This window comes from Fusarium oxysporum, chromosome 10 (assembly GCF_000149955.1).
Source record: "Fusarium oxysporum f. sp. lycopersici 4287 chromosome 10, whole genome shotgun sequence".
In the NCBI taxonomy this organism is placed as follows: domain Eukaryota; kingdom Fungi; phylum Ascomycota; class Sordariomycetes; order Hypocreales; family Nectriaceae; genus Fusarium; species Fusarium oxysporum.
The window spans coordinates 240627-265849 of NC_030995.1; the positions used below are offsets into that span (position 1 = coordinate 240627).

The 25223-nt window shown below is 48.3% G+C and overlaps 12 protein-coding genes across 13 annotated transcripts; 4 read left to right on the plus strand and 8 right to left on the minus strand.

The window, feature by feature from the left end:
• Positions 1-171: 171 nt before the first annotated feature.
• On the minus strand, positions 172-888 carry FOXG_13662 (phosphopantothenoylcysteine decarboxylase; the record flags this gene model as incomplete). The annotated part of the gene is made up of 1 exon (XM_018393653.1): positions 172-888. One exon carries the CDS (start codon positions 886-888, stop codon positions 172-174), a length of 717 nt encoding a protein of 238 aa, XP_018252959.1.
• A 501-nt stretch (positions 889-1389) lies between these two features.
• On the plus strand, positions 1390-2790 carry FOXG_13663 (monothiol glutaredoxin). The gene is made up of 2 exons (XM_018393654.1): positions 1390-1689; positions 1743-2790. The coding sequence occupies exons 1-2, from the start codon at positions 1666-1668 to the stop codon at positions 2196-2198; spliced, it is 480 nt and encodes a 159-aa protein (XP_018252960.1). The 5' UTR covers positions 1390-1665; the 3' UTR covers positions 2199-2790.
• Positions 2732-4386, minus strand: FOXG_13664 (uncharacterized protein). Its single transcript, XM_018393655.1, has 4 exons — positions 4018-4386; positions 3813-3968; positions 3617-3758; positions 2732-3569 (listed from the first exon to the last, which is right to left on the minus strand). The coding sequence occupies exons 1-4, from the start codon at positions 4347-4349 to the stop codon at positions 2799-2801; spliced, it is 1401 nt and encodes a 466-aa protein (XP_018252961.1). The 5' UTR covers positions 4350-4386; the 3' UTR covers positions 2732-2798.
• A 1039-nt stretch (positions 4387-5425) lies between these two features.
• Positions 5426-6481, minus strand: FOXG_13665 (uncharacterized protein; the record flags this gene model as incomplete). The annotated part of the gene is made up of 3 exons (XM_018393656.1): positions 5426-5872; positions 5947-6185; positions 6235-6481. The coding sequence occupies 3 exons, from the start codon at positions 6479-6481 to the stop codon at positions 5426-5428; spliced, it is 933 nt and encodes a 310-aa protein (XP_018252962.1).
• Positions 6482-6517: 36 nt separating this feature from the next.
• On the minus strand, positions 6518-6919 carry FOXG_13666 (uncharacterized protein; the record flags this gene model as incomplete). The annotated part of the gene is made up of 2 exons (XM_018393657.1): positions 6518-6718; positions 6770-6919. The coding sequence occupies 2 exons, from the start codon at positions 6917-6919 to the stop codon at positions 6518-6520; spliced, it is 351 nt and encodes a 116-aa protein (XP_018252963.1).
• Positions 6920-8348: 1429 nt separating this feature from the next.
• FOXG_13667 (uncharacterized protein) lies at positions 8349-9792 on the plus strand (the record flags this gene model as incomplete). Its single annotated transcript, XM_018393658.1, has 2 exons — positions 8349-8684; positions 8773-9792. 2 exons carry the CDS (start codon positions 8349-8351, stop codon positions 9487-9489), a joined length of 1053 nt encoding a protein of 350 aa, XP_018252964.1. The 3' UTR covers positions 9490-9792.
• Positions 9793-10143: 351 nt separating this feature from the next.
• On the minus strand, positions 10144-12454 carry FOXG_13668 (gamma-glutamyltranspeptidase). 2 transcript variants are annotated; one of them, XM_018393659.1, is made up of 4 exons: positions 12000-12454; positions 11932-11950; positions 11525-11874; positions 10144-11477 (listed from the first exon to the last, which is right to left on the minus strand). In XM_018393659.1, the coding sequence occupies exons 1-4, from the start codon at positions 12162-12164 to the stop codon at positions 10197-10199; spliced, it is 1815 nt and encodes a 604-aa protein (XP_018252965.1). In that variant the 5' UTR covers positions 12165-12454; the 3' UTR covers positions 10144-10196. The 2 variants fall into 2 exon arrangements, with proteins under 2 accessions (XP_018252965.1, XP_018252966.1); XM_018393660.1 differs by having other exon boundaries at positions 10147-11477; positions 11525-11950.
• A 16-nt stretch (positions 12455-12470) lies between these two features.
• FOXG_13669 (uncharacterized protein) lies at positions 12471-13373 on the minus strand. Its single transcript, XM_018393661.1, has 2 exons — positions 12851-13373; positions 12471-12798 (listed from the first exon to the last, which is right to left on the minus strand). Exons 1-2 carry the CDS (start codon positions 13326-13328, stop codon positions 12701-12703), a joined length of 576 nt encoding a protein of 191 aa, XP_018252967.1. The 5' UTR covers positions 13329-13373; the 3' UTR covers positions 12471-12700.
• Positions 13374-14437: 1064 nt separating this feature from the next.
• FOXG_13670 (uncharacterized protein) lies at positions 14438-15626 on the plus strand. Its single transcript, XM_018393662.1, has one exon. The coding sequence runs from the start codon at positions 14661-14663 to the stop codon at positions 15423-15425; it is 765 nt and encodes a 254-aa protein (XP_018252968.1). The 5' UTR covers positions 14438-14660; the 3' UTR covers positions 15426-15626.
• On the minus strand, positions 14511-17709 carry FOXG_13671 (N-acetyl-gamma-glutamyl-phosphate reductase). The gene is made up of 7 exons (XM_018393663.1): positions 16570-17709; positions 16428-16484; positions 16302-16377; positions 16118-16252; positions 15988-16068; positions 15891-15940; positions 14511-15842 (listed from the first exon to the last, which is right to left on the minus strand). The coding sequence occupies exons 1-7, from the start codon at positions 17288-17290 to the stop codon at positions 15790-15792; spliced, it is 1173 nt and encodes a 390-aa protein (XP_018252969.1). The 5' UTR covers positions 17291-17709; the 3' UTR covers positions 14511-15789.
• Positions 17710-18893: 1184 nt separating this feature from the next.
• FOXG_13672 (uncharacterized protein) lies at positions 18894-23136 on the plus strand. The gene is made up of 2 exons (XM_018393664.1): positions 18894-22100; positions 22152-23136. The coding sequence occupies exon 1, from the start codon at positions 19280-19282 to the stop codon at positions 21947-21949; it is 2670 nt and encodes an 889-aa protein (XP_018252970.1). The 5' UTR covers positions 18894-19279; the 3' UTR covers positions 21950-22100; positions 22152-23136.
• On the minus strand, positions 23069-25021 carry FOXG_13673 (uncharacterized protein). The gene has a single exon (XM_018393665.1). It carries the CDS (start codon positions 24675-24677, stop codon positions 23172-23174), a length of 1506 nt encoding a protein of 501 aa, XP_018252971.1. The 5' UTR covers positions 24678-25021; the 3' UTR covers positions 23069-23171.
• Positions 25022-25223: the final 202 nt, after the last annotated feature.

Here is a 25223-nt window from a genome sequence, read left to right on the forward strand (position 1 = left end):
GAAATGTCCCTTGTTTTTGTGGTATCAATTCCATCACCAAATTACCCTACGGCTCTGTCATGTATTTCGTTCCCCAGAACTCAAACGCAATATCGCGACCAGTAAACTTACTCCAGACTCGCTGAAAACAACTCAATTCCGTCGTTTCACTTTTAGTGCTCATATCGTTCCTTAAGCCTTGATCTTGTTCTCAATCGCCTCAACGATAGTCTCCCACGTAACCATGGCACCATTTCCAACATCACCACAAGCCAAATTCTTTGATATCGGTCTCAGAACCTCAAACCAACCACTCTCCCCACCCCATTCATCCTCCAAGACTCGCAGCTGTCTCGCAGTGATGGGATGATTCCACATACAAGTGTTCATCGCAGGCGCGACAAGAATCTTCTTCTTAACACCGTCCACAGTCCCCGTAACATCCCAAGCTCGAACAACAGACGTCAAGAGATTATCGCACATGCCGTTGACAATCTTGGCCATAGTATTCGCGCTCAATGGTGAAATAACCAAAACATCCGCCCAGCGTCGTAGCTCAATATGCAAAATCGGTGCATTGCGCTTCCACGGCTGTGCCCACTCATGCGCATCTGTATAAACAGCGTCGACATGCGGAAGACGAGAGATTTGATCAACAGTGGGTTGTTCAAGACTTTGTCCTGAGAGAAATTCCGATGCTGATCGAGTGAGGATGAGACGGATGGAGATGTTGTGTTGTGATTTGAGACCATTTATAATCTGAACGAGCTTAATTGTCGCCACGGAACCAGAGGCGGCGAGGAGAATATGGCGCTTGCCATCGCCTCGGGCCTGTTCGAGAGCTTCAGTTGAGTTGCGCATATGGTGCTCGTGATGGGCGTCGTGCCCGTGTTGAATTCTGTGAAGCATTGGGATTGAGTGAGATGCGACGATGCGTTTGTCAGCGGTCTTGGCGAGACTTGATAGGGTTTGATGCAGTTGGGTGGAGTGATGTCAACTTTATGACCTCAACGTCACATGTGAGTTGTATGAATGATAGATGTAGTTTTGGCAAACAATTGACCGAGTGTTTAATTGAGAATCAATGGCCATGGAACTCTTTGGAATTGACAGCAGACGGGAGCTTTATCTTAATTGACCCCGCCATCAGCCCCGCGTCATATGATGAACTCTGAGGATATCACGAGCCGAATCGCAAGTGCAGAAAGCGTCTTTGCAGTGCCGACTGAACCTAAGAATGGACTGATTATAATAGCGTGTTTACAGAATGTACTGGCCAACCTTAGGCATTGGTAAGAGTGTTAGTAATGGACAGTGCTGTATTCTACAGGGAGAGAAGCTGTTGTGAGCTTTGTGAAGGTGCCAAGGCCAGGCAATAAGCAGTCGAACATGAAACCACTCGGAGCCTACCGAAAGAGATATTTGATTGACAGCGAAGAACAAACGCATCAGACTGTGGTCTCAGAATAATTGTCATTCTAGTATCACCATGGGCAAACATGACAATGTTGATAAGCCGCAATAGCCCCGTCGCTGATTGGTCACTTCGCCACTGATATCCGGGGATCGGCATCGGAACATCCTTGACATCACTAATCCCATCCAAAACTTCCGCCATCTCCAACACTCCAATCAGTTGTGCATCTCCATTCTCTCACCACAACTTCCTTCCTCACAGCCGCCACAATGTTTGCGCGAACAGTAGCTTCAGTACGCCCTCTCTCTTCCCACTACTTGCTATTCATAAACTAACTCTTCTACAGTCCCTCCGACAAGCCGCCCGGCCTGTCGCCGTCCGCTCGACAGCTCCTCTCTTCCGCACACCAATCTCCCCCCTCACACCCTTCCAAGCCCGTCTGCTCTCCGACCAAACCCGCTCCGCAATCGACAAAGCCGTATCCTCCGCCCCCGTCGTGCTCTTCATGAAGGGAACACCCGAGACACCGCAGTGCGGCTTTTCGCGCGCCGCCATTCAGATCCTCGGCCTGCAGGGCGTCAACCCCGATAAATTCGCCGCCTTCAACGTCCTCGAAGACCCCGAGCTGCGGGAGGGTATCAAGGAGTACTCCGACTGGCCTACGATTCCTCAGCTCTACGTTGCGAAGGAGTTTATTGGTGGAACGGATATTCTGGTCTCGATGCATCAGAATGGTGATCTGGCGAAGCTGTTTGATGAGAAGAAGGTCATTCTTGAGGGAGAGCCTGAGCAGAAGGAATAGAAGCGGCGATTGCGGTCGTTCGAGTGTATAACATGGTGTAATAGTGATGAGATACCTCTGTATGACAGATACGAATGTACAGTAAAAGAACGGAATAGAATGGTGTGGTCATTTGCTTCTCGAGCTTTGGTGCTGTGAAAAATCCGAGTGATGTGAATATTTCGCTCGCGGCATTCTCGACCATGCTATCGTTGTCAATTGGTTTATTTCGCTCCGACTAGGGACAAGGTAGCTCCGAGAGTGCAGTTGTTGATCCTCCACGAGCGGAACATAATCAAGAGCTGTGAAAGGTTGCGATGACGGAGCAGGCCAATATAGCTTCCATAGCTTCCAGAGCTTCTCAGGTTTCTCGTCATGACCAAAAAAACAGAGTGTTTTTGCAACGAGATTGGAGAATTGCCGTCCCCCCTTCTTTCGGAGAACCCCGTCCATTCTTCATTTCTTTCCAAGAGCAGCGTTTTATCAATGCGGTCACATTACAGGACGCCAGCGACTAGTCAGTGCGCTGCACTTTTGACCTGGTCTTGATATATCCGTAGGTCTATATTCCGAAAGCAATGGTCTATGTCTATAAAAACTATGTCGTCCAGTTCATGTCCATCAAAACACGACGCCACGCGATTCAGTCATCCGCTTCAGCCAAGCTTCAATCATCACAGTTCTTGAATGCCCCTTACACACAGGCACAAAAGCAATCTCAATCACAGTGTCTCTCTCTACCTCAGCATAATCACGTTTCATCGCATCAACTATCTGCTCAAACCTAGCCATTACCTTTCGAAACTCCCTCCCGTCAGCCTTGGGTATGTATTCGGGATAAAGAACCCCAGGAGATTGGAGGCAGATCAACAGCCATTCAAATTCATGCTGCCAGCATAACTCCCGGAATAATTGCTCGCGGGAGAATGAGAATATCTCTTCGCCGTATGATAAGCGGATGTTAAGACCTGGGAGGGCATCGTAGCTGAAGATTAGATTGATGTTGGGCTTGGGCTCGGGTGAAGTAGATCGTGGGATTTGGAAGGCTGGACTGGGCGATTTTTGTCCGTACTCGAGTGATTCGCGTGCCTGTCTGTGTTCATATTCTTCGTTGGTATTTTGATCAGATTGCTGCGAGGCATTATTTGTGTTCATGGACGATGGAGGTGGCGCGTTAGCATCCCTCTCCCGATATTCATCTGTTTCCAACCCTGTTTGAGTGCCCGTAGAAACAAGAGGCACCGACGGAATATCTCCACGTTCAGTGTGGTTAATGCCGATGTTTGATTGTCGATAGAGTCTCGTATGCCTGAGGTTATCTCGTGCATCTTGCATTCGACTCTCACGTCTTGGCTGCGCACTAGGACCAGGGCGAAACAGTTCATCAATTTCCTAACAAGGGATCAGTAACGTGTATTTATTAGTAGTGCTTACCTTACCTCTCCAGCCAACTCATCTGGGCTGTATGTTCTGCTATACGAGATCGGAAGTGTATTGTTCTGCGCTGACTCCGGCGCCGAACCTTGACTAGATTCGCTGCTTTGTGAAGAGGGAGGAGAATCGATACCTTCTTCAGTTGTCCTAAGTACCTCAATCAGTATTCATCACGTATTATCATCATAAAAGAACCCTCACGTGGAATCACTTGGAGTCGCGTGATACGGAGGCGATGGTGTATCGCTCCCGTTGCAAGGTGTATCGAGTCGATCCAACGGCCGTTTCGAGCGGATTTTCTTCCCATGGTCAATGGCGTTCCGTCTCACAAAGAACCATATAATATTCTTATAAATTCTATCGCAATCATATTAGCGCGATTCAAAGTCTGGGAGGGACAAGCTACTCGTATTGATCTCTATCATTTTTTGCCAAAAACTGACTAGACCAGTATGAAGAGCCATTCTTTTTAACACAGAGAAACTCATGTGACATTTCTATGAGTCCTTCCTGGTGGGCTCGCTCTTCCCATTTGTAAAGATCCTTTCCTGGAATACCCAACCTGGTAGTGAAAGTGAAGCGATATTGGTTGAGGCTGGTCTCGTAGCCGATTGCATGCCTCTGCCTCCTTCTTTGCCTGAGATTCCGGTGAATATCGACTAAGGTGCTTATTGAGTGGGAATTATCAAATATAGTGAAATACCGGCCGAGGGAACAGCCGCAGCGCTCTAATTCCATGGCTGGTAGTCGCTACTTCGAAAGCGAATAGTCACAACTTTTGGGACGACGAAGTAGTCACAGACGCCAGTGGCTAATTAACTACTATATGTAATCAACATCAAGCTACAGCTGCCTAAATACCTTCGAATTTATTCTCTTAGTTTCTACATTATCATGTTCCCAGATGAATAGGAGTATTCGTGAATGCGCAAGGCTGATTCTGCCTGACGACCCTAGTCAGTGCGAAGCCCCTTGCATAAAGTGTTCTATGTTTCGTTGAATAGAATATAATTTTTCTACGTTTCGAAACAGTTAAGGATATGTGCCGCACGCATGCGTACAATTCTCGGAGTCGCCGTGAGCAGGAAGTGTTTCTCCATACGCGTTCGACTTATTCTGACGCGGTGACTACGCGTCAGGACTTAAACTTGAGTCCCATCTTTCTTTCAGAGTCTTTTATTGGATAATGAGATTATTAGGTGTTCCATATGTATATTACATAGGGGTTGAACTTGCAGCTGTGCCCTTTTCATGCCGCCATTAATGGGGTGGGGTTGCAGGTGCTCGAGTCAGTAAGGACTACGGGAAAGAATTGGAGACGGAACTTCACTAGAGGTTACAAGATCGCTTGAGAGTTTTCTCTTTCCATTATTGCGATGCTGTATTGCTGCCTGGATTTTGATAGCATGATCTGATAAGTGTTGTTGGCTGCCCCCATGCTGCATGCGAGGCATCCAATCACGAGGTCAACATCAGCGCTGCTACGCCTCACAAGGCATCCTCACAACCATTTCGTCACGCAATAATTCTCGGCCTCTCATAGATCTAGCATATCATTTAAGAAAGAAGTGGAGAGTTGCTGACAATTTACTGAGCCAGAAAGCGCATGCTCTAACCTGTAATTTGCAACAAATAAACAAATAACTTGGTCAACTCTATAATCGTTGCAGGTAATTCTTATATCAAGGGGATACTCTCTGATGACCAGAAATATATTTGAGAGATACTGGAAGTAATCACTCAGGATACTGACCTCAGGGTTGTCCTTGATGAATGTGGTTCTTTTCGATACTGTTTGTGTAGCTATCCAATCTCTAAAAATGGGCTTTGGGTTGCCAGTCTCGAATCTCTGGCCATTCATATGCCCTAATAACTCCGTCAAGCTCATTGTCATTAGCTGAAACCATCTGCAAGAGGTAGTGTGCCGTTTGGGGTACCTGCTCTCTAATCTTCTGCTCCGAGATCGAGTTCCACATATCCACACAGGCAGTTACCACCTCATACTTGTCTTCCATCATTTCATCCACAGGCTTGGAAGGTTTCTCTTCTTCCATATCGCCTTGACTTTTGACCTTTCTCTCTTTCATATCAAGTTTTCCCTGTTTCCCCTCGTTGACAGCCGCCTTGAGCTCTTCGGTGACGCGATCATAAATAGACTCGTAGCTGGCGCCTTTACTTTTGACCACTTCAGCAAGGAAATCTGTGAGGTCATCCTCATAAATGTAATCCGGATCCTCTGATTCATCCTCGTCATCTTCTTCCTACATTAGACTTCCTTTCAGCGCCTCCACCCAATGCGCCTTTCTGCTCTCTTGTCCCGAGCATTCTGGATTACAATGTCAAAAGCCTTTGCAGCCTCGTTCCCAGACAAGAGTCCCGTGTAACGACCAGAAGCTTTAGTAGAATCAATGGTCATGAGTCGTTCGTGGTTGATGTTAACGTCCCTGTTGGACCATTTTCCAAACCTGCTCTCGTCAACCCAGTAGCGTAGACGTGTTGTATATAAGAGCTTATCACCATCATTTCGGCTTGCTTGTTTGTACAACTTGCTGATCTGAAATAAAGCATCCCAGCCTGTAAAAATGTCAGCCAACTAGGAGCGTCTGTGACAGATAAGTCTTACAAGGATGCCCATACTGATGTCCGGGTGTTACAATCAATCGCCGAGGCAGTTTCATGCATTCCAACACCTCACCACCAGAGAACTCACGCGATGAGCCGTGATGGTTCAATTTGAAAGCTTTGACCGTGCCATTATCGAACACTACCAGATAAATATTCCTCTTCTCAAGCAGAACATTGCCGTCGCCTGCACAGAAATAGGAATATCGCGGTTTACCTTTACTGCTGTGCCATATGATTGCCGCCATGAGCGAATTCTCGTTTGGTGTAGGAGTCTCCATGTTTTAGCATACCAACTCGATATTGTTGCGCAGATTTTGTTCCTCCAGGGGTTTCGGGGGCAGCTGGAAGCCCTTGGTGTAGCTGTAGCCATCGCCACCAACACACCAGAACCCGACGCCGGATTCGTTAGACTTTTGGCCGAAGAAGTTATATCCGATGACATTAGAGCCAATTTTGATGATTGCCTGAATGCCAGAATCCTTCTGAACCACTCGTGTAAGTGCGCATTCGAGATGACCAAAGATCAGACTTACCAATGCCTCGGAAGCTGCTTTTTCAGTCTTTTTGTCGGTCGCACAATAAAGCGAGAAATCCTCCATGAATACGAAATCCTTCAGCGTTCCCAACTTGAGGAGTTTGAGGACTCCCTCGTAATGATCTTTATCCCAGTTGTGACGACCCATGCTCTCAAGTAAGGACGCTTGATCTCGTGAATTTTGGCAATAAGCCAGAGTCCAGCATGGACTACGTGACTGGCTTTTAGCTTTCGAGCGTCGCGGCCACCGTCCGTTATGAAAGCGCTCAATGTTTCGCCTTTCTCATTAATTAGCAAGTGGACAGAGCAGTCACCGCAAGGAACGGGAAGCTGATAAGTGACTACTGTGAGTAACTCCTGCTTCCGGTATGGCTGCATCCCTTCCCTCACTTCAGCACAAAATTTCTTCACAAAGGACTCAGGAGAGTCTATGTAATATTAGCAGGAGTTGCATTATTGTAGCAGTCAATACGATTGCAACTAGAACTTACGGGAAACCATGGTCTGTTATGTCAAAGGTACGACAAGTATTAAGATTCAGTGTCTGACGCTGGAGCGAGAAGTGACTAGGGTTTAGAAAGGAGCAACCGAGTATGGCTTGAAGAGGTAAGTAAGCATATTTGAAGGACCTCAAGGATGTGCGCCTTTTATAATTATCACCTTGCTACTCGTAACTCGAGAGAATAAGGAGATTCACACTCCAGCCGGCCACATTCCCACCACAAAACCTATTTGACGAGCTGAAAGACTCGATGCATTGACTTTTGAACGCATGCACACAAAAGATGATATTTTATGTTGCCCAATAATGTGACCTGCGGTGTAGTCACGTTTCATCGTAACACATGCGGCTGCGTTGAACTTAAGCTCGTGGTCCGGCCACAGCCTCTGGCGGATAAACGGCATGACACAGAGAGTCTGTTTGCGCGCCCAACTGCAAGTATAAGTTACCATCATATGATCTATCATTTTTCAATCAGAGGAGACATTAATTCGTCAACATGAAGGAAATACAGCAGCTTTCCTGATGGTATGTGACTGAGACGCCTAAGAATTATGCTTCGCACAAATGCGTGGTGTTATCGAAGGATCCTTCGATTGGCATTAAGCGGATTTCCAACTCCCTGTGACATGAATACTAGAAATTAAGAAAGAAGTTTGAGCCGAGGACAATTAGTTAGAATATACTAGTGAGAAATGGCAACGGGTGGGCTTCGCAAGAGTAGTGGTCGAGTCACCCACATTTAGACGTGTTCTCATGAACAATTGACTCCCAAGGCTGAGAATATAGCCCCCCCCCCCCCCCTTATACTAGACAGTAGAGGCTCACGAAGCTTGTGTAAGATTGAAATTCTGGGAGACTCATGACGACCGTGATTTACAATGCGACTGTTCCATCCCAGCCATCCAATCATGAGATGATCTTACGTGCTTCGCCTCAGAAGGCATTCTGACATACCATTTAAATGTCGCAACGAAGGCCTCAAGATCTGGTATAAACATCAACAGCATCTGAAGTCCAAGCAAGAAAACTCAACTTGAAAAGTCCTTATCAACACACTTATGCACGTTTCTCAATGTACAAAGAAGCAAAGTCAACATCGACGACCACGTCAAATGAGCCTCCAGGGCACGATATCTTCTGCACTCCCGAAAATAGCGAGTTTCTCCTCAAAGTACACTATAAAGATCTCAATGCCAGCGACAGAGAAATCCGTCTTCTCAAGATCCTACCTGAATCGCGATCAGGGTTCGTCGAATGCGAATTATTACCCAGCGCCAAACTGGCTGACGTACATAAGCAATATCTTGCACTGTCATACTGCGCAGGCGATGCACGCAAAACGAAACCAATTATCGTCAATGGGGCAAGATGCAACGTTTTTGCCAACCTACAGCACGCCCTGACGACAGTTCGTCACTATTGGGAAACGCATACGTATCATCGGGATTTGTTCCTATGGGTGGATCAAATATGTATTAACCAGGCTAACCTGATAGAGAGGTCTCATCAAGTTGGTTTCATGCGAGCCATTTATGAGAGTGCGAGTGAGACTCTTATTTGTTTATCTGTCGCTGAGACACGAGGAGACGGGATGCGATGGCTTGCGCAACTGGAACGATTCATTGGAGATGGGTTGGTTCACGAAGCGATGCTTCCCTCAGAAAACCGGCCACGTTCCCGAGGTTTCGACTCAAATTATCGGTTTCAAATTTAAGATGCAGCGATGCCTGAGCCAGCCCGAGTTTGTAGATGGCTGGATCGAGTTCTGCGAAGCCCTGAGCAGTCCATGGTGGGGAAGAGCATGGGTTTTTCAAGAGTTTATGGTATCTTCTCGAGCGACGTTTCTCTATGGACAGCACTCCATGGATCACGCGCTTATGCTCATACTCATGCCCGACCTCTGCCTATCGACGTTGGGGATCCTTTTCGAGCCAACAAAGACGCGCGGAACGTGCGTCAAGAAGAAGCTGAAGCGTGCCAAGGTCACTCGTACCCAAGTTTCACGATCCGTCTCCAAGATTCTCAGCGTCTTTCTCGCCAAACACGAATGGTATCGAAACTACGTCCTGAAGAAGCTCCTTGTGTATACGCAAAACAGTCAGTCCTCTGATGAGCGGGATCGGATCTACTCTACGGTCGGACTTGCCCACCCTGGTTATGCGATAATACCGGACTATTTATCTGAGAACGGGTTCGAGAGGCTTCTTGTGTAAACAACAAGGTGTATCATAACCTTTGAGGATAGCCTGGAAGTCCTATCATACCTAAGTCGTGGTGAGCCCTCGTCCACAGGCTGCAGAAAGTTGCTGCCCTCATGGGTTGTCGATTGGACCACAGTTCAGTCATTACCCTCCTGGGTCGTTGACTTGGCCAAAATTCGACATCTCCCTGAAGCTATGCAGTACAGGGCAGAGATCGACTCGGGAGCCAGCAAGTTCGATGCTCATTACATAAAAGCAGGATATGCCGATGCTTAATTCGTCCAACTACCACAACGGTATACCCTGAAACGAAGACTACCGCATTACAAGTGTGGGCTGTGTTCCTAGATTCAGACTTCATTAACAGTGGTCGAAACATCTTTGGTGGTAAGAATATTTTCTCATTCAAGACTAAATTTCCCGTAGAAAGGAATGACGAAATTTGGGTTCTCTGCGGCTCATCGGAGCCTTTTCTATTGAGAGGGTGTTCGGGTGGATACAGGGTCGTTGGGCCAGTACTTTGCTTGAACTTGAGACTCCAGCCCTTTCTGGGAATGTCTGGACTTTTGGACAAGTACACTGACGAATCTGGAGACCTTGACCCTTCCAAGATGGAAAGGAGGCGGATTGCGATCTTTTAGATAGAAACGCATAGCAGTAGTGACTTCTGGAATCGTATCATGGCAATGTGGTGTCTTGTTTTTGTTACCTAGAAGTATTTACTGAGGATATGCTGCACCATCAGCTCTAGGATCACTACCAGCTGACCAAACCGGCGTTCCATCCGGATCAACAGTATATCTAATAATCTGCCCACGCCCAAACATAGCCCTCTTCCAGCCCTTGAGCACTACGACATTATGTCCCAACTTCTTCAACTCGTCAACAGTCTTTTCAGAAATACCCTCCTCCACATGAACAGTCCAGTCCAAAACGTTGCCCTCATCTGGCATACCGGCTCCAATGCAGATTCGTGGTGCATCAAGAGCCTGTTGAGGATTCAGACCGAAAAGGACTTGGTTAAGTAAAACTTGGATGGTTCCTTGGGGTTGGTTGAATCCACCCATTACACCGAATGTGGAATGCAGGGATCCATCGCTAATATTCGTAGCCATGCCGGGAATAATCGTGTGATAAGGTCGTTTTCTCGGCTCAAGCTTATTAGGATGTTTCTCATCCAAGGAGAAATTCGCACCACGGTTCTGAAGTGTGAAGCCACAACCCTTGGGAATAATCGCAGTTCCGAAACCAGCATAGTTGGAGTTGATAAACGAAGCAGCGTTACCAGCGGAGTCAGTAACAGTGAAATAAACTGTATCGCTGCTTTGAAGAGCAGGGGATACGAAATCAGGGTTTCCGGGTTGAACACCATCGTGGGCTTTTGAAGCAGAGAAGATCTTGGCGCGCTCGGCGAGGTATGATGGGGAGATCATGCCAGCGGTGGGAACCTTAGTGGTGTCCGGGTCGGTGACGTACCAACTTGCGTCTGTGAAGCCGAGACGTAGAGCCTCGATAATAGCGTGGAGATACGCCGTAGAGTTATGATCTTCCGGTGTAAACTTTGGAATCTTTCCCTGTTTCTCGAGCTGTTCGATTATACCCAGTGCCATGAGAGCGACGATACCTTGGCCGTTGGGGGGATGTTCCCAGAGCTCAACACCGCCGTTGGGATCTTTGTCTGTGAGGCCTTGACCGCGGAATTTGACGGAAATGGGCTCTGTGTTCTGAGTGCCGGTTTCGAGATGGTGCTTCAAGTCGTCGAGTTCGAGATATCCTCCCAGGTCTTGAACAACCTTTACGATCTCCTCTGCAATACGACCGGTGTAGAAACCCTTCTTACCCTCCGTCGCCAAAGTTCTGAATGTTTGAGCGAGAGTTGGGTTCTTGAAGACTTCACCTGGACGAGGGGCTCTCACGCCATCTTGTGCGGAGGGGTCTTTCTTGAGCATCTCTGCGAAGTTGGGGGAAGCATCACGAAGAAGCTTCTCTTGAGCTTGCCACTATCTCAAGTCAGCCCAAACCCCACACTCACAAGAAAAACACTTACAGAGTGAGAAGCGATTTCAGTAAGAGGGAACCCATTCTCAGCTAGCTTGATCGCTGGTTCGAGGATCTGGCTCAAGCTAACTTTTCCACTGCCGAATCTCTCAACGGTATCGACCCAGCCAGCTGCAGCGCCGGGAACAGTAGCAGCGTGAACGTGATGAGTTGGGATTTCGCCAACTTTACCGTCGGGAATGTTGAGGCTCTTGCGAATGTTCTCGATGGTCTGCTTTGAGCCTGAGCGGCCGGAGCCATTGAGACTTTTGACTTGCTTTGTGGCGGCATCGAAGTAGAGGAGGAACATGTCACCACCGATGCCGGTGGACACAGGCTCTGTGACGTTCAAGCCCGCGGCTGCTCTTCATTAGCCCTCGCTCACAAGTGCCTATTATTGTCGTGATGTTGACGTACCAACTGCCACAGCTGCGTCCTGATGTCTGTTAGCTACTGACTCGTGGGTATGAAGGATGCTAACTTACAGCTGCATTACCACCAGCTCTCAGAATTTCAAGACCACAATTCGCAGCATGAGGTTGAGGCGCCGCTACAATACCCTCCGTGCTATGAACAACGCTCCTCCTGGAAGGAAAGCCAGTGAAGCCAGCCGAAGGCGGCTCATAAATCGACGACGTAGGCAGTGGCATGGTTATTATTCACAGAACGGCAAGCAACAATATTCGAAGCACAATGAACAAGTGGAAGTCGGGGGAAAGAAGGACCTATTTACATAATATTTATGATGTAAACACTTTCCTTCAGACCTCGGGTCAAGCCCGATGTTACACTTGGAGACGTGGGGGAGGGGTTCTTTTGAATGGCGGGGTAAATTTGGAGGGGATAATGTCGTGATAATGCCTCTCGCCGATCTTCGGGTGTGCATGTCCGGGGTTTGATCTTTGGAGGGCGCTTTTTACATCATTCACGACAGATTTCGGGGTAATCACATGGTGTTGTAATTCAGCGGAGGGAGCACAGTTGATAGATGTCACCGAGCATAAAATAAGCTTATCAACGCCATGAAAGCCTTCGTCTAAGCGCAACCAATGAATTGATTACAGATTTCGCTTATAAGAAAATGACAGTCTGTTGAATTGACTGATGAGTGAAAAGTAAATGCTTCCGCTAAACCGACTTGGCAGTTACGGGTATTACTCAATGGTTTCCATCTCAATACCCGACTTCACTTAGCAATCTTCATTCCAAGCCGCTGAAGATACGAGTAAATCGAGCCCTTGGGCACCTTCTCAAGGCTACTCATCCATCTCGCCGCAAAACTCCCTATAGACCGTTAGCTTTCACTTTTACCACAGTCAAAAGCAAAATGACTTACCAAGTCTCGGTCCAACTTCATCAAACCCCAGCGCTCTCAGCACCCAAATAAGATCAAACTCCACCAAAACACCGATAGCAATGATCGTGCCCGCTGCAATCAACCCAGCGTAAACAGGATGTTCTTTCGCAAACTCCCAAGCAGTGTTTGTAGCTCTTTTTACGGCTTCAGCCATGGGATTAGAGAGCTGTGCGCCATCTTTTAAGAGCTTCTCGATCTTACGCTCGATGGCTTCGGCGAGGCTTGACGTCCAGCTATTGGTGGAAACTACTTGCTTGAGACGATGATGCAGTTCAGTCTGGGTGCCAGTGTGGGTTTGAATGATGGAGACGAATTGAGAGGCTGCGTCGTCGGAGTAGGGGACTGGTTGGGCGGTGATGAGCTTTGAGTTTGTGTTGATCTCGCTGACCTGGGGCGATGGTTGAGTTGGGGCGTTTTGGCCGGCGAGGCAAGAGAGGATGGAGGTAAGTGGATTCATTTTGATGAAGTTGCTCGTTGGGTCAGTGGTGTTGATGCAAGGAGGAGATGATGCTGATGAGTTTGGTCGGACGAGGCTCTGTTTTATTCTGATGACAGGATGGAAGGCCTCCTGCATGTTTGCGACCACTCTTTGCGACCACTCACACCATTCACTCATCTGCATGAATCACAATCAAGATGTAACCACTGTTGGACGCCGTTGGCTAACTTCATTGCCCGCGCCTTGATGTTGGCCCGAATTGAGGCCATGAGAGAGCCAACATCACACAATTTGGCCGGATCGCAGGCCGCAAGGCATATCCGCAAGGCACCTAAGCGACTACAAGTGTGGTCTCTTCCTCAACTCACTTCTTTCATTTATTCTTGAAATCGACCTCCTTGAATCTTTGAGCCTTGGTAAGGACGAGTTCAAATTGAGCCATCTACAAACTTGTCTCTCCTGAATGACACAAATGACTACTAATGTAAACGAGCTACATTCTCAGGCTGTTGTGCCCTGGAGCGATTCCTCCAATATTCCACCCAATTATGCATGTCTAAAGATCCCTGAATCGCTTATACTTAAAGGCGAGATCTAATTCCCTCCTGCGTTTGCAGAGACACTCCGGGCAGTCCCAGATGGTCCCCTGCATGGAGCAACACCAAGCTTTTCCCACGTGCAATAAGGCTTTCTGTCTCATTAATAATCCACCTGTCATACCTCAAACTAAAACCCTGATCCAGATCCCCCGAACGAACCAATATTCCCGCGTGGTCCCTAACATTCCAGAGCCAGACGGCCCAGGAACGTAACTCTCACCTCGCTCATCGTGGCGGATCGGAAGAGGCCAACCTTGTCAAGGACTCATTAAAACAATACAAATAACTCAGTATATAAACTCCAGGAACTGTCGCAATGGGTAAAGGGATGGCAACATGGCGCTGATCAGCCATTAAATAGAGTTAATTGTCATGGTCTACTAACCCCAGACCCGCGCCACATACATAGTTGGTATGTAAACTATTCAAATTCCTGGGTTCTTAGGCATTTGATTGCCCAGATCACCTGTGGCTAGACTCTTTCGGCCAAGATGAAAGAAGGTACCGTGTTTTATCGGACAAGCCTCATGCCAAGTCCCGGCCCTGATCAGCGTTCCTGCATTGGTGATTAACTTTTCCCAAAGGGACGATCAATTCATTGCCAAGATCTCACCACATCGTACCTATGACTGACATATAAGTACTGGTTGCTATCTTGTAATGTTGTGGTTTGATCAGTTCAACAAACACTTCAACTCAAACACACTCGCTCCATTCCCTATTCTCTATATCATTTCATTAAAACTTCACAATGAAGCCCGTTCTCGCTTTGACAGTCTGCCTCAGCGGCATCATGGGCGCTGAAGCCTGGGTTCTTCCCCCCGGTGGTGCACCCAAGGCTGGCTATGCTCTTCGCCCAGAGGATAAGTCTGGTAACAAGAACGCCGCCGACACCAAGATCAAGTTCTCACCTGGTGGCTCATCTTCTTCTTCAAAGTCAAATGGTGTCGTCGCTGGCTTCATCAACCCCAAGACCGGCGGTTCAAAGCGCAGTGGCATCGACAGGCGTGATGACGGTGATGACGGTGATGACGATAGTTCTGATAATGGTGCTGAAGGTGATCCCGAAGTCACCATCTTCACTCGCCCAGCCACCAGAATCGGCACTCTCAAGAAGGGAGAAACCTCTGGCAACGATGATGATGGTGGTGATGATGAGACCAAGTACTTCAAGACCAACAACAAGAAGCAAAACGGCAAGAACAAGGACGACGACGACAAGAAGAAGGACGACAAGACCAAGACCAAGAAAGAAGACAGCACCAAAACAAAGGCCAGCGACGAAGCTACCAAGACAAAGTCCAAGCAGGACGACGATAAGAAGACCACCAAGACCAAGAAGGAGGATTCAACCAAGACAAAGAGTAGTGATGATGCGACCAAGACCCCTAAGGTGAAGGATGATAAGAAGAAGGGCTCCAAGGACGACAAGAAAGCTGACGATAAAAAGTCTGGCTCAAAAGGTAGCGATGACAAGAAGGTCGATGACTCCAAGAAGAAGTCCAAGAGCACATAACTCCACCCTCACTTCCACCGCCATCTCTTACAATCATGTATCTTATTTAGATCTTCTTTTTATCAGGAACGTATACGCGGAGTTCAGGAAAGGTAGCTGTTATTAATCTTTCAGCCTCTATCTAGAATTGTATTTGTATCATAACAAAAAAAATGTCTTCTTCCCCAGACGTGACATGTTCTAAATATGCTTGCTTTCCTCTCCTCCGCAACTGGTATAGCGGTATGATGGTTGGAGTTCAGTACAGATATGTGATGCTTTGCTTGGACCGCTTTGGAATTGGCGCGTCCCTTGCTCTGTGGTGTGTTGAACTTGTTCTCTATGGTGGATATCGGAGCGACTAATACGCCGTGGTGTTGGTGGCTTAGATGGGGATTCCCTGGTATTCGTCGTATCCGAGAGCGAGGTTCATGTTCTCTGCATTGTTGTTAGACGAATAGCGGTGATGTTAAGTGCGGAACTTACGCAGGCATTGTGTGGCGGCACCCTTGTGGAGGTTGTCGATGGTGGCGCATCTTCAACAAGTTAGTGGACGCATCGGATCTGGGTTGAAGATACTTACACGACGACACGCTTGCCGGTGCTGTCGACAGCAAAGCCACCAATCTCAACGTGGTGCTTGTCCTGGATGGCCTTGACAACACTTTACGACGTTAGTTCATGCGATAACCACAGTACTTTGGGGTACATACGGAGCTTCACCGACAACCTTGACGAGCTTCTCGCCGGCATATCGGTCCTGGTAGATCTGGCGAATATCACGAGATGTCATCTCCTTGTTCAGGGGAATGTTGACGGTCAGGTGAATACCGCGGAACCAAGAGGCGCTGAATTTGTCAGTCTTCAGTGACATGGTGTGAAAGGTAGCAGGCTTACACATGGGGCATGAAAGCAGCGGGTGTACCAAGGTGATGGCTAATTTCTCGCTCGTGGATGTGGCCTGTGAGGGAGTCTTTACAAGTTAGCTTCCTCTCTCCCCATGTCCTCTCTCTTTGCACTTACAAGGCAATAAGTTGTCCTTGAGGTTGTTGGTGTCGTTCTTGGGAGAAGGCTTGGTACCTGTTCCACTGTTAGCCTTCCGAGTCCCGATTATTCTGCGTTCTGCTGCGCGCAAGACATGGCGTCCGCACGAGTTGTGACATACCAGCTCCGCTGTAACCACTGACACCGAAAATGCTAGGAATACCACCGAGGTGCTCAACAATAGGAGCCAAAGCAAGCTGAGAGCCAGTAGCATAGCAGCCAGGGTTGGAGATTCTTGTAGCTGTGGCAAGCTGGCTTCTGGGCTGAAGCTCGCAAAGACCATACTTCCATGTCTTCTGGTCCTCGTCGAAACGGTAATCGGCGGAAAGATCGACAATCAAGCTCTTGCTGTTGCCCAGAGCCTCAACGAAGGGCTGGCAGACAGCATTGGGGAGCGCCAGAATCCAGGCATCGACCTTGCCATCCTTGTCCAGCTGAGCAACCTCCTCAGGAGACAGACTCTCGTAGATGATCTTGCGCTTGCTGTAGCCCTTCAACTCTTGTCCCTGAAGTTCACGGGAAGAAACGTGTCGAAGATCCATCATGGGGTGCTTGTTCAGAAGATGGATAAGAGCCTGACCAGTGTAGCCACGAGCTCCAATGAGGCCAATTCTTGAGGGAGAATCGTTGGAGGCATTCTTCATACCCAGAGGAGGGTTGGGGTTGGTCTGGATAGCGTAGGACAAACGACCGGTAGAAGAGAGGCATCGGGCCTGTGCGACATTGAAGCTTCGGCCGAGGGAGATCTTGGGCACGGGCGCAACGAGGGTTGAGACAGCGGCGGCGCGGGGGGCAACGCGGCGAGCGCTGGTGCGCAGGGCGGAAGAGGTAGCGGACAGCATGATTCCGATAGGGAGCGAGCCCAATTGACCACTGTAGGGAGTAGTAGAGGAGGTTGAGAGGGCGTGATGAAGGGATTGTTGGTGGGCGGGCTGGCTCAGATTCAGATGCGACAAAATAATCCTTGATCGAATTGACGTTGGTGTGGGGTTTGCCGTTTTGTGTGGCTATTCGCGGCCGAAGTCGGTCGCTGGTGAAGTTGCTGACTCATCACGTTTGGACTTGATCGACATGCGCCTACCGACGAGGAGACCGTGTATCAAGAAGAAGGAGTTGTTGTGGTAATTTTTGCAGGAGCATATGAGCTTGCTTTGCTTTGAGATGGGTTTGGCTTCATCTTGAGCCCAATTGAGAAGTTGCCTTCGAACCTTTGCGTCACTCAACCGACCGTTGTCCCTGATTGCTGCCCCAGCGCCTTTCCACGTTAAAAGTCAAATGATGGTTTCAACGGCGCCTGCGAGTTAGAACTGCCAAGTGACGGTTTTCCTATGCGGAAGGGAGGAGTTTGAGACTCTGAAGAAACTCAAATTGTGCGTTGGACCAAGAAGAGAAGTGACAAAAGGATTGGAAAGTAAACTCATGATGACATCGTTTGGCCAATTGTATAAGTACATGGTGAATAAAGAAATGGAAGGTTGTTTGGCGGTAAATGTGCTATTGCTAATGTTAAAATTTGAGCGTTCGCTGTGTAACATCCATGTGTGGGAGCAGCCCATCGACGCACTGGATGGCGTAATTGACTGTCCCCAATCCTGAGCTCAACTTGGAAACAAGTCAACAAACGACGGGAGGTGCTGACACAAACAGCACTCGTCTGATGAAGAGCCTGTTGTAGCTCCTTCCAATCTCTCCGTCTAGCAAACGCATGGCCTTGACAAAGATATGACCTCTTCACCACCATCTGCATCTTTTACAACTGCATCCTTGGCCATGGTGTAGCAAGATGTCTCCGAAACTCTCATCTCAAACACAGCCAATGAATCGGCGAAAGTTTCCCATGCAAGCAATACGCAGCTGATACATGCTTCAATAATGCTTCCGTATGTGATTGCCATATCTTCACCTTTGTCATGATGAAAGAGCCGCAATACACGGTGTTAGGTTCGCCGCCAAATAACCATCCGGCTGTCGATTGAACTGATGACTAGCAGGTCTCTTGCATGCTGAACACCCTATGGCCATCCGACACGCACCAGAACTCAGTTCAGGATCTATATTTCGAGATCGCTCAACACTTGTGTCGGGGGGCTGTGGTGCCTGAACTCTGTTAGCCAGTTCTTCTTTTGCGCCTGGCTCACAGGTGGAAAAGGTCACGGTCACTCCGACTTGGGCTTCAAAGCTGCAACGGTAGCTTCGTGCTTTGTGCGATGCACACAAGCAATTGTCACAGATCGCACGCGATGCAGCCGAGCTTACTCAAGGCAGCCTGAATCTTTCTACATCTGCCTATTGAGGCGCCAGTTAACACATGCGATCAACAGCCAATGCTCCCCCGAAATCCAATCACATTACTCTCCCTCTTGACCAGAGGCAGCCCGTGAGGTTCTGTCACTCCCAAGGTCATAACTTGCCATTCGTTTCAACCCGTATGCTGCCAACCTCAACGTTACCTAGGAATGTGAGAAACCTCGCGCCGTCTTGAGCCTCTGGCCCCGCTGGTGGATGGTCCAATAAGGACCACTCAATCCTGGGAACCTGCGTCAGAAGGCCTTATCTCGGTGACAAACACCAGTCACGGTACGACGTTTAATGATGTGGCGGTGAATTTGGTGTATCAGTTTGACAAGCGGGTTTCCAGGATTCCTGTTGTACGCAACGGTTGTCCAGATGCCTCTCCCTGTAGGCGGACTGGTCTGCCAGGTCAATTCGACCTCATCGAAGTATTTATGCTCACAAGGATGCGAAACTCTCCTCAAGCGCTCAAGCTTTCACAGACTCTTCCACTGTAAAGCGACTCACCCGAACCTTCATTCGTCTTTATTTGAGACGAGATGGCTGAGATTGTCAGACCTGCACTTGGCCAGCAGGTTGCCATCGGCACGCTTTACGATGCAAGGGTTGACCAATTCCTTCAGTCCTCTATCTTGCCACCGAATCTGCCACGAGGAATCGTCTTGCGAGGTATCCTCCCACCCTCTGACCAGCTCCAGAATTGGATGGCTGAAGGTTCCGATCATGCGAGTCGATTCAGAGCAATGCGTGTTGATGACAACCTTGCAGCAAGCATTCTATCCGGCTCAATCAACCTCGAAGGATCTGCCAACTTTCTGAAAGACAGTACAGTAGATGAAAATACACTCTGCGGTGCAGTTCGTCATTTCTTCAATACATATAAAGATGTTCTTGATATTAATAGGGGGGCGTTTAGAGCTGGAGGGGCTCCAGCAATGTTTCTCCCGCCGGATCCTCGCAGTACCCATGTGGTCACCAGTGTCAGATGGGGACTGCAGAGCATTCTGACAATGAAGCACCGCATAGCAGATCCGAGTCAACAAGTAGCCCTGAAACTTTCATTTCAGAGAGACTTAATGGAGCTGAACGCTATCGTCAATTCCATTTACTCGCTCGACTTCAGCAACGATCTGGCAAGCCAGCGACTTGAACTCGACTATGAGTTCAAGCTCTATACTGACATCCAGAGGGATCGTGGCATTGGCAAAGAAACCCTGCCTGTTATGTGCAGGTTTGTCCAACTGGGCCCGCAGCAGATTACACATACTCCTGACGAAGCAGGGTACCCCATGGAATACACCTTACATCCCATACAAGTCCTCCGCCATCTCATGCCTGGTGGGGGCCCTCACCAAGCCCTGAGAGCTATCACCAACATCGATCCTTTCTTTATTCCTTTTGATAATTGGAATGCTTGTACAGAGAAGCTTGAAGAGTACAGACACTCGCTCGTGGGTCGGGAACAATATCTTGCAAGGAGTCACATCGACGAAGTCGATGCATCAATTGCTCTGCTTGAAACATCTCGGAAAAATCTCCAGATGACTCTGCAGAGAACTGTAGCAAGTATCAAAGATGGCACAGTGCATGAACATCGTCTCGAGTACCTATATGCCGATCACGAATCATCTGCCCGGCAGATCTCTATGATCGCTGGTCAGCAAAGCGACAAGCTCAGATTCATCGAGCAATGTCTCAATAGTGGAGCGACATATATCGGTTTCAATGGCGCTTGCATCAACGAACGCACTCTGTCTCACGATCCTCCTCCATATCGCTTCCTTTTCAATAATGCTGTGCTCAAGAGTTCAAGCTCATGGAATGAGCATTGCACAACTCTGAGGGAGTTCCTTCACAACCCCCAGACCCAGAACCAGGTGTTTATAGTCGACTGCGATGCCCCCTCTGAGTACAGAGAGTTGGGAGCCCCAATCTTTGGTCCAATACGAACAATGTTGAAGCCAGTGATTGAAGTTTCGGAGTATCGGGATACGTCAGCAGAACGCAGGTCTCCTACCAGACAAGCAGAGCACCGGCAACAGCCACAAAGGTGTATCGCTCGTTGTGATCCGGGCGAGATGGATTTTGGTACACGAAGACCGGCTGAGCGCCGCTTGGTCAGGATCCCCTGTCCTGGGCCATCTTGTGACTCTCACTTGAGTCGTGAATGGGCCTGCGCCACTTGCAACACTCCTCTAGAGTTCGGGTCAACGAACAACTGCATCTACTGCGACTGTGGTTCAGTCGCTTACGACTCATGGGACTTCAAATGCAATAGCGATAGTCACGGACGCGGTTTCGATCGATACCACACGGATGAACTTTATCGACTCTTGACAAGATCAAAACGGCCTGATTGTCGCAATATCCTGGTTCTGGGACAGACTGGCGTTGGCAAGTCAACCTTCATCAACTCTTTCGTCAATTTCTTGACGTTTGAGAGTTTCGATGAGGCGAAATCGGCCCTGAAACTAGAGTATAAGGTCCCGTGTTCCTTTTCAGTCAGTCATTGGAACTCATCGGACCTAGATCAGGAACTTGAGAGCCGGACGATCCGCGTCGGCTCTGGAGATGATGAACACGACGGTACCACCGGCGATTCTGCGACACAGAGGACATCAGTTTACAGAGTGACATATAATGATACCAAATACCGCATAATCGATACTCCAGGTATCGGCGACACCCGAGGTCCTGAAACAGATAATAAGAACATCAAGGACATCATGAACACTCTGAAAAGATACAAAGAGCTTCATGGAATATTGATCCTGCTCAAGACCAACGAAGCGCGCCTGACCGCCACAATTAATTTCTGCTTTGGGGAGCTACTGTCCCATCTCCATCGCAGCGCTGTTGCAAACGTCGTCTTTGGATTCACACATACCCTCATCTCCAATTATGCACCAGGAGATGCTCTCAAACCACTTCAAAGCTACCTGAAAAATAACACAACTGTTGAACTAACGGTATGCCGCGCAAACTCGTACAGTTTTGATGCGAAAAGCTTTCATTACCTGGCTGCGTACTTTCAAGGTGTCAGAGGCGAAGACGAGAGAAGTTCCCAGGAAAGTTGGGATAAATCGAGAGCAGAAACTTTGAGGCTACTTTCCTATATTGACAACCTCAGACCACATGAGATCAGGCAAACGCTCACCATGGAAAGGTGCACGCGAAGCGCTCTGTCATTTGATGATTCCCATGGTTGAGATTTCTCAGGAGATCAGAAAGAATTTGAGCCTTCTGGAAGAAAAGATGGCAGAGTTAAATGATATGCGCCTGACGGGAGATGAATTACGAAAGAAACTTCATCTGGAAAGGATCAAGGTTGTTCCTACAAAGCTCGACAAGCCTCGTACTGTATGCAAGAATAAGCATTGTTGCGAGTTCAAGTCTAATTCCAACGGCGAGGTTGTCCCATTCTACAAGTCAATTTGTCACGAAGATTGCAGATTACCAGGTGTTACCGAAGAGTGTGTGGGCCATCCAGAACTCATTAAATGCCGGGCTTTCAAGGAGACCAAAGACAAGACTTGTAAAAATTGCAAGCATAGTTGGCAGGAACACATGCATTTCTTCTATGAACTGACAGAAAGCAAGGTCAAGGTCAAGGATAAAGACGTTGAGCGGCGCCTCAGAGACAACGCAAGCGATATGGCACTACGACAAGAGGGTATAGAGCGATTTCAACAACTTGAGAAGGAATACCGAAGCGAACAGAAACAGCTACGAAAGGCCACGGCGCAGTTTGTTGCGTATCTGAGAGAGCATTCTGCCAATGCCTTCAATGATGCGACTGAAAAGTATTACGACCAACTCATCAAGATTGAGATAGGCAAGATCCAGTTTGGAAAGGACCACAGATTGAACGTCGATGCGAACAAAAGAAAGCTCAGAGGTCTGACAGATGACAGAGACAGGCATCTCGAGCTTGTCAAGACGATCCAGGAAAACATGCATGCTCCTCGTGACCAGACGGAAGCGCTTCTGACTCAAGATGGAGTCGAGCAACTCATCAGGGATCTATACAATCTCAAGCACTTTGGCAAGAATTTGAGGAGTTTAAGAGATGAAATTACACATTACAAGAACCATGGCAAGCGATCGTATCACCGTCATCGATCTCGGTCGCGAAGGTCTGAGCGGAGCTTGGAGACGCGTCAAGATGTAAGTGACAGATCTAGTCGAAGCCACGATGAGCGTGAACAAGAATCGGGACGGAACAGGGGCATCCTTCGAGGAATCCATAAATTCCTCTCCGATATCTAGGTCCATTGGGGATGGCACGGTAAGCTTACGAGATTGGTGGATAAGGGAGCTGCTGGGATCTGCATCATAGGGCGCAATTTCATTCACTTAGTTACAATAATTGATCTTGAATTCATCTTATACAAGGTCTATGATATTTTATGACAACAATTATACAGAGATCTAGAAGAACCTCCAAATGGAGTCAGCTGGCTTGGTGGCCTTGAACCTACCATACCACCTCACCAATGGCCACAGCAACAACATCGACAACCCCCAAATAGCAAGGTACGCAAAAACATTGTCAATCCCTCGTTTAGAGTCCGGATCCATCTGTCCATGATTTTCAGTTTCATGACCAAACCAATCAACCATGACTCCACCAAAGATAAAGACAAAGAACAAATGGGCGAGGTAGAAGAACAACGCCGCTCTACCGAAATCTAACAATATCGTGAAGCGCTTAGCAATACCGGTAGGAATGCCGCCGAAGAAAGCTAGTAGGAATAAATTGCCGGCTAAGGTGAAGGCCCAGAATGCGACGTCGGGTGGATACTTCATTATATAGAAGAAGGACTGTACTGAGACGAGATATTGGTTCTGGTCGGGATGCGCGATGTGCTCGGGTGTTTGGAGACAGCCTTCTGAGAGATTTCCAAAGTGTAACACACGTGTGAGGACAAAAATGATGAGGAAGAATATCCCAGCGGCTGTGTTGCACAGCGCTGCGACAAGAGAGTTCCATGTTCGAGCAACATCGATACGAGCGTATAAGAGACCTAGTATCGCGAATGATACCCAGGCCATAGGTGGAAACACCGACTGAACGCGCTCCGTCAACGTAGTCCAGAACCAGATTCCAAACCAGGGATTATGAGAAATAGCAGGACTATCTGCTGGTCCAGGCTGACCAGCTGATAGAATTGTCAGAGAAGATGAATGGTCGTTGACGGTGCAGTGCCCGTGTGTAGGTGAGAGCCAGATATTCCACCAAATCGTTACCACACCCAGCACCGCAAGCAGGGCATTGTGTACGTGCCAAGAGACAGTTTCTCCAAAATCCGAAGACTCACTTCCTCCAAGTAGCGCTTCAGTTTCGTCGGTAGATTTCCTCGGGATACGCTTCGCAAGCCAAGGCTCCGTAAAGTCCATAGCAACCCACAGCAATCCCGCAAGTAAATAATCCACCGCCAACGAAAACAGCACAAAATTCATAAACCACACTTTTCCCACTGTAATAACCCAACCCAGCACCACATTAACAGCCGCGAGCACAAAAGCCCTTATGAAAAAGTATCTCGCAATACGACCACTCGACCACCCCAGCTTCTTCCGCGATCGTCCAAGGTACACCACGCCTATCCCAAGCAACATTGTGAACCCTGGGGCGCAGAGGTGCGTTAACGTTCGGATGATGTAAGCGGGCGTGCGATTCCAGCGCCTTATGAGGACGCCGTCCATTTCTGTCTCGCGGCCTGTGCCGTGGGACCAGGTGTTTAGGGCGAGGGCCATGTGGTCCATTGCCATAAGCAGCATTAGGAGACCGCGGAGAAGATCGGGAGCGAGGGCGCGTGTGGAGGGTTGTGTTGGCTTTGAGGGTTGGGGGGGAGTGTCAGCTGGGAAGGAGCCGTAGCTGACATCGGGACGTCGGTCGGTTGGATCATCGTGTGAGGATTGTGCTGACGGCATGATTATGGCGTTGTCGCATTGATCGGTGACTGGAAGCTATAGTCGCTGCGTCATCAGGGCAGATGGTCGCTAGAGAGTGTAGGAGATACAAAAGAAAGGAAAGAAAGAAAGAGGGAGGAAGTATATCATTTCGGATATTTCGGGCGATCGGTCGACATCATTGATCTATGTTGGTGGATTAATAAGGAATAAGCGGACTTTTGGTTGCGGAGTTTCAGTTCCATCATGGGTTAGGCGAATCGGAGGGTTTGGCGATGAACCGCGCGGCTCGTCGCTTGGTAATCGCATTTAACATTGAAGCCTAAGAAGAGAAAATAAACCTAGAAGGAGGAGTGAGGTGTCATGACGATATGAATATGGGAATTGAATTGAATCAATGCTAAAGCTAAGAAGCAGAGTAAATATATCATCCAACACAAGACACACAGAAGCAAGCTACAGAACAACCCCTGTCAATCATCCCTTCTTCAAGTCGCACAAGAGCAATGTCATATCAGTAGTAGCAGACGACTCGGTCGAAGAATTGAACAAAGTACTGTACTCCAT